The sequence below is a fragment of the Mytilus trossulus genome, chromosome 12 (assembly GCF_036588685.1).
Source record: "Mytilus trossulus isolate FHL-02 chromosome 12, PNRI_Mtr1.1.1.hap1, whole genome shotgun sequence".
NCBI lineage: Eukaryota > Metazoa > Mollusca > Bivalvia > Mytilida > Mytilidae > Mytilus > Mytilus trossulus.
Window position 1 is genome coordinate 50,650,328 of NC_086384.1, and position 12,332 is coordinate 50,662,659.

General features: G+C 32.0%; 1 protein-coding gene and 1 long non-coding RNA gene across 2 annotated transcripts; both read right to left on the reverse strand.

The window, feature by feature from the left end:
• Nucleotides 1-841: 841 nt before the first annotated feature.
• On the reverse strand, nucleotides 842-3,146 carry LOC134693686 (uncharacterized). The gene is made up of 3 exons (XR_010102438.1): nucleotides 3,052-3,146; nucleotides 1,819-2,030; nucleotides 842-952 (listed from the first exon to the last, which is right to left on the reverse strand). It is a non-coding gene; the product is annotated as an uncharacterized LOC134693686 (long non-coding RNA).
• A 2,093-nt stretch (nucleotides 3,147-5,239) lies between these two features.
• LOC134692779 (G-protein coupled receptor 157-like) lies at nucleotides 5,240-10,073 on the reverse strand. The gene is made up of 3 exons (XM_063553307.1): nucleotides 9,362-10,073; nucleotides 8,411-8,607; nucleotides 5,240-6,521 (listed from the first exon to the last, which is right to left on the reverse strand). The coding sequence occupies exons 1-3, from the start codon at nucleotides 9,885-9,887 to the stop codon at nucleotides 6,147-6,149; spliced, it is 1,098 nt and encodes a 365-aa protein (XP_063409377.1). The 5' UTR covers nucleotides 9,888-10,073; the 3' UTR covers nucleotides 5,240-6,146.
• Nucleotides 10,074-12,332: the final 2,259 nt, after the last annotated feature.

Genomic DNA, 12,332 nt, shown 5'->3' on the forward strand with positions numbered 1-12,332 from the left:
GGGGCACAATTGGTTCCAATTGAAAATTAGACAAGTTCTTGTTGAGTTTCCCTTTTCAAATAAAGAATTTATTGTTATCTTTATTATAACATGACTGAGGACAAAGACTTGTTCTGAGATGGTCTTACATTGTATGACACGTCTGAATCCTAAGATAGCTTCGAGAACACTCTAAACAAATATAATGCTGAATTTTATTAATGTTTGTTCCTGTCTTGTCCAATGTAAAATGAAAGTTTTAAAGTATTATCATTATTTATATAAGCTTTAGATTTCAAATATTTTGGCCACGACCATCACTGAAGAGACATGTATTGTCGAAATGCGCATCTGGTGCAGAAAACTTGGTACCGTTAATGTTATTGGTTCCGCATTCAACTTTGTAGAATTTCCTCATTACCACGTCATCTGTGGCATATTTTATACCTGTCTAGTTCAATGTAAAACAATTCAATTGTGGATGTAATTTTCAAAATTACATAAAAAAATAAGTGCACACTTTAAAATAGTGGGCACCACATTTTTTATATTATTTCTTCTTAGACAGAAAACACATTCATTCCATAAATGATATTTTGAAGTGATAATTGAAAGTGCTATTAATATTTGGTTTCGCATTTAAAATTAGTGGTGAAATTTCCTAATAACCACGCCTTCTGTGGCATATTCTGTTTATTAGAATGTCTCTAGTTGTTTTTTCAGCAATGCAAAATAGAAGAAATGTAAAAAATGCCTTCACACTTTCACCAATACTTTCTAGATGCACTAGTGCAAAATTTATGTCAGCGTAAGTTTGATAATTTGAGGAATTTTCAGTCACAAAGAAAAAAAAGCGCACCGTCCCCCACATCCTTAGGCAATACCCAATCAACCATAGGTAGAGATAGTTTTCGTCCTCAGCCCTCAGTCGAAGGGATACGTCGCTGAATCGGCGTTGATTAAATCTTTTTTTCTAAAATATAAATAAAGGCAACAGTAGTATACCGCTGTTAAAAACTCGTAAATCCATGCTCAAAAACAAACTCGCGGTAAAAAACTAAAAAAAAGCTGAAAATATCCATTTAAAATTTCAAAAATAAATGCAAAAAGGAGGGTTTAACGACGAGTAAACCTCATATCACATAGTCAGTTTTTAACATTATATTTTATTTGCAGAAGGTAACACATATAACAATACAGTATAGCTTCTACATCTAAATGATATATTTACATACATAAAACAAAGATAAACAAAGAGATGAGATTGACCGTCTGCTTTAAATATATTTACACTTTTACTCAAAGTCAAAGAATTCCACAACAAAGTTCCAGAAAACTTATACAATTTGTTATGACAAAAATCATCTGAAAGCAATTCAATATCACTACTTTTCGTAGTCATTTTGTAATATCAGTTAAAATGTGTTGCTAACAAGTAGGAGGTATGGTTTAACATCGGTCATTTTTATCCGACTTGGTTCCTATGTTTCACTTTGTGTTCATTTGTGTATGTTAGAAAATTTGACCAATTCTCTGGTATATATTTTATTCCTAGATTCAAAATACGATCATTTATTATGTAAATTGGACATTTATTATTGAAGTGATCAATAGCTACACTTATTTCTCCTATTGAAAGGATTAAATATCAATAATTTAAAATTAAATAAGTTGACGATAAATTTCAGGTGTAGACCTGCCAATTTGAATATGAGGCTTTTACCACAAAAACACAACGAAACGTCAAATAATTGACAACAAGTACAAACAGGGGGATTCCAACCCCCAAAACACCCCTAGATCCGATTTTGAACTTCGTTAACTGTATATTATGCATACCTGACGCCACATGTAGTATTTCAGATAAACAAACATTACACTCGTCACGACAAACGAAAGTAACTCCCATCCTATACCATAAATAATCATCCATATTATCCGGTCGCTCCTTGACAAAGACGACTTAATCCAGCACTAGGTATACGTACCAGTTACTTGAGCAAAGTCTTCACCTAAAACTTCACATTTGACAGCCGCTATTGCTAAGGAAACTACATATAAAAAGCGACTAATTTATGAAATATAAATATAATCATAATTGCATCCATGAAAAGAAATTAAGGAATTTTAAACCGTCTATAGCCAATGTAATACTTATGAAATTAACATGAGTCTTTACCGAAATCTTCAGATTTGTGTAGGGGCTACACGTATATAAAAAACTAGTATATGTTTAAAAAGTAATAACTGCTTATTAAAGAAAAGCCAATCATGAATCTGTTGAAGACCGTACTTTGACCTATAATGACTTACTTTTACAAATTTGAGATTTGGATGGAGAGTTGTCTCATTGACCCTCATATCACATCTTCTTATATCTACCGACAAAATAAATAAAATTGTTTGGATGTATAAATATTCTACCCTGTCTGATATGTGTTTTTGTTAATGTTTTTGTACTTTGTATATATCCGAAAAAAGCTATTCACTGGACAGTAAGCTAGCAACAATCAATCAATTAATTAATCATTTCTTTTACTATTAGTTCATTTATTTGCATAGGTACCAATTTTCGTGGATTGAACAAAACTTACAATTTCGTAAACATTTAATTTCGTGGGTCTGCCAAAGTCTGCAAGCAAACCTATGGAAAATTTGTAATTCATTGAACATTTAAATTCGTGGTTCATCTGCACCCACGAAATCCACGAAAATTGGTATCCAACGAAAAATAATGAATCAACAGTATTCAGGATCTAAATTGCACTTATTGTCTAGAAATTGGTTTTTGCGCATATTCCAAATATGTTAAAAATAAGTGTAAATTAGACTTTGACCACTCCTGATGAATGTGAATCTAGAACTGCGCTTCTTATACATGATATTTTAAAAAATCTTGTCTTCATTTTTACATCACTAGGTGGAATCCGCTTCTGTTTAGGTATCAGGCCCCGATGTTTAATCAGTTCAGTAAACGGTACTTTGGTACTGACAAATTTGATATATAATCACCTTTTTAAATTATCCGTTAATAAATAACCTAAGGTTTCAGCTACATCAAGCAAATTTTACCTTATATGCATACTGCTATTATTTATAGGGCAGTTTAAGTGATTTAGCTCTTCAACTGTTTCGATTTTTATACATCATCGGATCTCTTTTATGTTCTGAAAAATCCAGAAAAACGCTTTGGACGTATGCAATTAAAACAATATTGATGTCGGTTTGTATGCCAAAAAAAAATATAATTATGGACGATCGTCATGAACAGTTACAAATGTATGTCATTTCCATTCTTAATTTTATGTTGAGTTACAAAAAAATATTGTTCACATCCTTATCATTTGTCCTTGCAGTGGACAATAGTCTCGTTGACAATAATACATCATCTTCTTACTATCATACAAAAATGAAAAATGCTGTTGATGAAATTGTATTAAGCATTAAACTGTCATCCAATAGCACGTGAATATCAGGACGAACAACACTTTGTATAAGACTACAAACAGAGTCCTTTGAAGACATGCCACACAACACAAATACTATATCTGACTTAATCTGGGTCGACCAGTCTTTGCATTCAAGACAAGCGGTAATTACTGACCGGGGTGCAAACCGTGCCGACGGTATTCCTAATGCGACGAAATTACACTGCCACGTGACTACCAGACGGTAAATATATACTTACGATGATTTCTGTGCAAATATTGAATAGTCTCTTTTTCACTGGGGTAAAGCTGATGACCGTAGCTTGATTTACGGTCATCCAAAGATGTCGAATGAAAAATTAGGTTTGTATCTGTATTGTCTGTTGAAGTGTTTCTATATCACTTTCTTTACAAAGTATACTTAAGGTTCCACTAAAGTCAAAATATAGGACACTTCATAAACATATAAACTTTGCCTGTATTTTTCAACCTATTAGGAATAAAGTCATAAACTATGAGAACATATGTTCATTTAAACATACTTTACATATACACACTGTATAAATTGTAAATAAACTTGAAATTGTTATGTTGTGGCCAAACCGGTTCTTGGGGTGAACACTAAATTTTCAAAAAAATCTGGAGGCCTGCAAGAAGACTTAATTTGCTTAAAATTGGTATGGACGAATACTATAACATGTAATGCAGGGCAAGCGGATGTTGATTTTTTATAAAATGTATTGATTTTCGAGTTTCAGTTAATTTCATGTATCTCAGTGAACGAATATCGAAGGTACAATACAGAAATTGGACAAATATGCCATTAAAACATATGTCTGTGACAATCAACATCCGCTTGCCCTGCATTACATGTAATAGTATTCGTCCATAACAATTTTAAGCAAATTAAGTCGTCTTGCAGGCCTCCAGATTTTTTTGAAAATTTAGTGTTCACCCCAAGAACCGGTTTGGCCACAACATAACAATTTCAAGTTTATTTACAATTTACACAATGTGTATATATAAAGTATGTTTAAATGAACATATGTTCTCATAGTTTATGACTTTATTCATTTTAGGTTGAAAAATACAGGCAAAATTTAGATGTTTATGAAGTGTCCTATATTTTGACTTTAGTGGAACCTTAATGAATGGCTATTATCTATAAGTCAAAAATTAGTTTTATGGTTAAATAAAATAAGTAAATTATTGCCATTCATTATAAAAAAAATTCTGTCAAAAATAAGGGTAAAAGGACTTTTTATATTAACAATAACAATAACAACGTACACACATGTTGGCGTATGAATACACAACGACGGAGTGGGCGTATCGCCATCAAAATTGACAACATTGAAAATAAAACTAATAATTTTAACCAATCAGAAAACAGTAAAACACCAAATTTATTTATATTGATATGATGTAAATTTATAAAAGATTCACACGGAAATCTTGCACAAGTCTATTGTTCTTTAAAGATATTAAACACATTTTTGATACGTCTCACACCTATAGCTAAGTAAAGATTCATAAGTATTCATATCGGTAAGTTATGCAATATTTTTCAAAGTTCATGTCTAGTCTGATAAGAGATCAACACTACTGTTTTAGTGTAGGTAAATGCATCCTTTTCAGGATACAATATATCTCTGAAGACAATATGATATTGACAAAACTAACATTTGCACTTTTGAAAGAGCCAATTAAATCAAACATGACAACTTCATGCACTAATTTCATTTTATCACAGTCAAAATAATCAACTAAAACCAGCAGCTTTTGTTAATTGCTGAAAATGTATGATAATCTGGATATTGTTAAAATAAATGAGTGATATTTTCTACTTCCTTGTAGTTAAAAAATACAATAATTTGCTATTTAAAAATCAAGATCTATTTATATAATTATGTAATTGAAACTGACAAAAGTTGAAGTTTTAAACAAACGATAAAATCAAAATAGGTAAAATTCAAGTATATTGACAATAATTATTATGTGTGAACAAAACAAACATACCTTATTGGTTAAATGTCAAAAATAGGGGTAAAGCAGTACACATTTTGGTGTTAAAATAGTCATCCTTATAAACAAATAATTATATCAACAAACAAACTGGCATTTTACAAAGCACATAGAGAAATGAAGGAGACGAGAATACACAAAATGATATCAACACAACAACAAATGGAGGTATACACAAGTACCGTGCCACACCAAAAGGATATTATGAAAATGTAAAGTTAATTATCAAAAAAATAAATATTGAAAGAACATTATAACACGTTATCAAAATGATAGTCAACGTCAGTACCTAGAATCTATTAATCATGTTAATAAAATATTGAGTTAAAATTTTAGTTAATTTTAATAACCCAAATTAAAGCTAACGTTTTAACTTAACAATAAAGAAATCTATTGTCATTATCTGCCATATTCTTAACCCACTGTTTAATATAAATATATTAGTTAATTATAAAAACCCAAATTAAAGCTAACGTTTTAACTTAACAATAAAGAAATATATTGTCATTATCTGCCATATTCTAAACACACTCAGTCTGTTTAATATAAATATAGTCAATGTTAAATTATACTGAGTGCATTTTAAAGTCCGTAAACTACAATTGACCAAACATCTATAACTTCAATCCTCTTAATAACATTTAAAACCGATTTGGAATCAAATTATGATGGGGAACTATGTGTGTTCCAGTCTTGTATAATTTAGCATGACATTTATAAGGGTTCATTTACACTGTTATTATAATTTGACTCCGCATTGATACTTTGTAAAATTTCTTCATAACCGCGTCTTCTACAGCATATTTTGTTCCACAGCAGTTGTCTAGTTCTTTTGTCAGCAATGCAAAATAAGAGAAACGTAAAAAATGCCTTCGAACTGTCACCAAAACTTTCTAGATGCAATAGTGCAAAATTTATGCCAGCGTAAGGTTTGTCGTTTGAAAAATTTCCAGACACAAATAAAAAGAAGCGCACTGTCCCCCAGATCCGGAGAAGATATCCGATCAACCACAAGTAAAGGTAGTTTTCATCTTCAGCCCTCAGTCGAAGAGAGACGTCGTTAAATCGGCGTTGATTGAATCTTGTTTTCTGAAACATAAAGTAAAATGCTGATCTATTAAAAAAGAGGATATACTGAAAAAAGCTTTAAGAAAGATAATTTGCATAGCGGTCATTTTGCTTTATCATGACGGCAGCAATTACAATAGGATTATATATGCCCCTTAAATAAAAATGAAAATATGTCAATACCTTTGTCGAATGAACAATTTATTCGCATGTAGGTGAATTGTTCATGTTTTCGGCTTCTGTCCGTGTACAAATGGACATTGTCGAATCTGAAATCTTTCGGCTTTTTCAGTTTCAAAATCGGAAGCGTAACTATAGTATAATTGCTATATAAGATCATATAAAATGACGGAAATCGTATAATAGTATTAATAAAAACAGAAATAAATATGCCTGAAGATATTGTTAATGATTTTTTCGCATATAGGGAAACACCTTGTAGGTTGAATTTTAAAGTCAAATATCTTTTAACTTACTTGTGTCTTAAGTTTTCGTCCAAATTCTTTTAAAACCATGATGTTGTTAACCTTCCCATTTCGTAAAAAGTCAAATTTTTAGCATTTTCCCACAGAATTAAACACATGTTTTGTAAATTTTCGACAAAGGAAGGTTTTTAAGATACATTAGTTTTAGATACATGACGGAAAAGGACTTGGTCGGTGAATGTTCTCTAACCGGATTCAATTCAAGTTAGAATCAGAACATATTGGTATGATAAGGGGCAATTGAAATTACGCCAAATCATGACCTAGAATATTTTGAATATATTACATTCAAATATAACAGACTAGTTAAATATATAGTTTGTACAATGTAGTAGGTAACAATGCAATCATGGTAATTTCATAGTCATTGCACAGTCTCGCAAGTGAGTTTCATGACCGTTCCGTGTGGAAGGTTATTATGTGTATTCAAAAAAATGTTTTTTACAAACCTATCAGAAACAGGTATGCAATTTTTGGGTAGATTTATCACACAAAAACATTCAAAAAACTTCACAATCACCGCATTTCGTGAAAATGTTGTCATTTTGGTAAATATTTAGTGCAAGCAAGTAAGTGTTTTTAATGGTTTAACATTTTGTTCGTTTGTTTATGTTTAAATAGTTTGAAAATTCGATTGTTTAAGATTCAATAAAATTAGTGAAGTAAGTTGGACACTGATTATTAAAGAAATCATTTAATAGTCGTTAAGTAGTCCTTTAATTGACACCAGATGCCAATTTGAATATGCAATTTGATATTTCACACTAGGATGGCTATATAACTGGTAAAACAGCTAAGTCAACTGAAAGTCAAACGATGATACCCGAGCCATACACACGATGACCTTGCGAAGATTAAGATGACAACCACGAAACCACACAAACGTCGGTCTCAAAAAAGACAAAATGAAGACATGAATTCAATTAACCCGAAAATTAAACCTACGCAAGACCTTTCGGCAATCTTTGGACATGCCAAAGATTTTACTAACGCACTATACTTACTGTGTGCTTGAGTCGGGGAAACTGAGAAACATAACCGATGGTCATATTATGTCAGCGATGTTTACTAAGTATTGTGATCAGATCAGATTTTGAAGATATCCTTTATCTTTTGTCTATCTGGTATAAATTTTGAGACAGTGTAATGACACAATTATAACAGTTACACTTATCCCCCAAATGAAAGTTTGATAATCAATTATTTTAAAAAGATTGAACCTGAATTACAGGCGCGGATACGGCCATTTTAAAAGGGACGTTTCAACTCCAGAAGCACATGAAATGTTCACATTACAGCCAGTTTAAAAGGAATGTTTCAACCCCAGAAGCACCATGAAATGTTCGCATTATGAAATAATACGGATTTTTTCAACCCAAAGGACATTCTTGGATCTGTCAAAAAATAATTGTTTATTATGCATACCTGACGCCACATATATCCTTTCAGAAATAAAAACATTATACATGTCACAAAATACGAAACTAACTCCCATCCTATACCAGATATAATCATCCATGTTATCTGATCGCTCTTTGACAAAGACGACTTAATCCAACACCAGGTACCAGTGAAATCTCCACCTAAAACTTCACATTTGGCTGCTGCTATTGCTATCGAAACTACAAGTAAAGAGACTCGGATAATGCCTGATAAAAGTTATAAATAAATTCGGGAAAATAAATAATGGTTTAAAAAACTCTGTAATACCAACATCATAATTCTAGTACATGCGCCTTGAACTTAATATTCACATTCGAACATATATATGTGCATTTATTTTAATTTAAAAAATCAATCAAGGTATTTTTTTTTTTTCGATTTATTAGTTTGACTGTCCCTCTGGTATTTCTCGTCCCTCTTTTATAAATGTCTTGTTTGAATTCCTTTATATTCTTTTTATTTCAATTTTTTTATAGCTGACTATGCGGTATGGGCTTTGCTCATTGTTGAATGCCGAACGGTGACATATATTTTTTGTCTTATCTATCACAATGGGTCTGGTGTAGAGTTGTCCCAATGGCAATCATTTTACATTCTCAAATTATAAAGGTATCACTAAATTGTATTTACTTTGGAACTTATTTAAGTCTTTATGATATGGAAACTATATTGTGAAAAGAAAAATACTTTTACTTTGCGAAGGAAAAGTAAAAAACAGATCAAAGAAAAGAACACATTCCTAAAAACGTAAATACACAAATTTATAATTTCAGGACGCAATTTACACAAAATGTTACAGTACGGAAAAAAAGCTATAATTATCAAAAGCAGCAGGTACTAATTTGCAAGTTTGGAAGTATCGTACCAATGACCTCCCGCATTCAGGTCAAGCACGTAGCTCCGAGACTAAAGGGGCGGTAAATATATACTTACGAGGAAGAATCCAACACACTGAATGACAGAATATTTTCACCTTCCACGACCATGTCCCATGTCTACAATAAACCAAGGCAACACATAGATGTATGGCAATTGCTGTGTTCCAGCAAAATGACCACATAGATCCTGTTGTTCGTATGAAACTCTGAACAACACAAACATTATCACTCACCAGTTCTTCGTCAGAAAACGTATATAATCTAGCAGAAATACTATAAATAGGTGTCCTGCCGTAAATAGCAATAAATCGTATAGTTCCAATAAAGTTTCCGATGGCAACTACTAAATCCGAAACAGTTAAATATATAAGCAGCCGTCTCGTTTCATTTTCAGGCCGTAAACTGTCAACGACGCAATAAGCCGTAAAAATAAATATGGATCCCAAAAATGACAACGTGCAAGCAATGATGGTCAAAGAAATATCCGCAGCAAATACAGCCAAAAGATTAGCATGTTCGGTATCATTGGACGTCGGAATCCTCGTTGCATTAATTGTCACATTCTCCATTAGTTTTTTCATCTGCCCAGAAAATATTCTTGTCGCGTAATTATTAGTCACACATTTTAGAAAACATTTAAACTCATGGAATCTCACAATTGCACACAAACTTTAATAAAGTTAAAAGGTTATACTATGTAAAGTACAATGATAATTAGTATGTTATTGTTAGTAGACATAATGTCGACAGTTACGTATATATATTGAAATTCGTTTCATCACATGGTGTACTCCCACGTGATAGCTAAACGATCAATATGTGTGTTAATGTGACCTTGTAATCTAAATATTTTTTTTTTATCATAGGACAATTTAAGGAAACCCATGTTTCTAAATACTCAAGTGTATGGTGTTAAGTGGTATATTACACACAAGTCTATTTTAGTGCAAATAAAATCATTTGTAGTTACAGATCGTTTCACCACGACCACTAGAATATGACGTGTGGTTTAGAATTGTAAATTTAATTCTTTTTTTTTCAGGGCGAAAAAAAATATGGCAAAACTTATTGATCGAAAATAAACTGACAACATCATGACTAAAAATGAAGACATAAACCGACAAAAAATAATACACAAGACACGACATAGGAAACTAAAGACTTAGCAATACGACCCTCCCCCCCCCAAAAAAAAAAAAACTTGGTGTGATATCAAGTGCTCCAGAAGGGTACACATGTCCTGCTTCACATATGGCACCCGAGAACATGATAATGAAAATTCAGAAATTAATGCTAATTTTTTTATTATTGAGAATAAAACGATCATGTGAGTATCGCAATAAAAAAAAAGCATTCTGATATCTAATATCAATATATGTACGGAGGTTTTCCTGTAATCACAATAATCATTCTCGCAATTTTTTTACATTACAAAAAAATAGCAATAATAAATTCACGCAATAATTTCAGAATTTCCAGTAATGTGATATGAAAATAAACCCTGTTTTTTTCAAACGACCCGCTCATTCGGATTTTTAAAGAGTAAGTTCACAAGGTAACATACCACAAGAAGACATGCCAACCAACCCAGACACATTATTAGACTGAGGGTGGACCTTTCATTACCATTATTCCTATATGTCGCATGCTTTCCGGAGAATCAAGAAATACCAATTTTTAAGATAGTTTTGTTTAATTTAGACGTTTTTTTATGTTATCCACGACCTCCCACAATTGAGGCAAACATGTTATGTCATCAATGTCCGTGACGTTTGTACTTGATTCGGCCTTTTAATCTAAACATTCGACCATCACTAATAAGTTTTGTTGACGACATGCGGATCTATCGTACACAATTGTTAGCTTTATTTCTATGATGAGTTTTATAACGCTACAACGAGGCGGTTGTATGGTAAAGGAATATGGTCACGCTAACTTCATCAGTCAAACAGTAGGACTGTAGCTAATGGGATGTATATATTTGTAGCCATGTCTTGTTGAAACGGGGACGTTGATTTTGATGCGTCGCGAAAAATTAATATGCATGTTGGTGTGGAGAGGGGGTAACATGCCTTCTGTAATATTTAAATTAAGGGCATATCTAACAGTTTCAGGGACGGTTATAACAAACGTAAACTTCGTCTATTGTTTCCCGTAATTTAACGTTGTTTGAACGACGTCAGAACGGAATCACCATTGGAATTGCTATGGCCGTCTGGAAAGGGAGGGTTCTTTCATCAAAGGAAAGAGCACGGCGGGAAAAAACTCATATAAAATATTAACAGAAATTAGAACTCAAATCTTTAAAGATATTTTTGTCCTCTTGGTGTATCATAATTGATATGCAATTATCTTGATCATTATAGACCATACTCACTCAAGTTACCGTTTTATTGAAATTATCGTCAATACATGCAGTACGGAACAACGAGAACAAATGCGTAATGATTTATTATTGAATTATAATGCAAATTGTAATTAATCCTTTACCAAACTTTTTTTTACTTCAAAATTCCAAAAAATTTTAATTTTCAGCAGCATTTTTTGCAAAAACGAAATCGACGACATATATTTGTTTTGGCAAAATTTGATTCTCTGTCAATTGAAGAATAAAATATCTTAAAGAGAAAAAATTCTCACCGTCAGAAAGAAACTGTTGGATATGCCCTTAAAATACTCGTATAGCTCTTCCACTGTATCGGTACTTATACATCCTCGGATTGCAAATGTTTGGCTTTAAGCGATTCCTAGTGAAGGTAAATTCAGAAAAGCGCTTCGGGTGCATGAATTTATTAAACGTGTTATTTTCAATTTTTTACATCACTGGTCGATACATTTGCTGGTGGACTATCAGTTCCCGGTGGTATCATCAGCACAGAAGTCAGTAGTTCGATACTGTCATGATTTATAACAAACCTTTCTAAAATTGTCTGTTTATAGATTTTGAAATTATAAAAAAAAATAAGGTTTCAACTTCCTCAGGCAAAGTTGACTTTGGCTATTTGTTTTAGGTATTTTTGTCATAA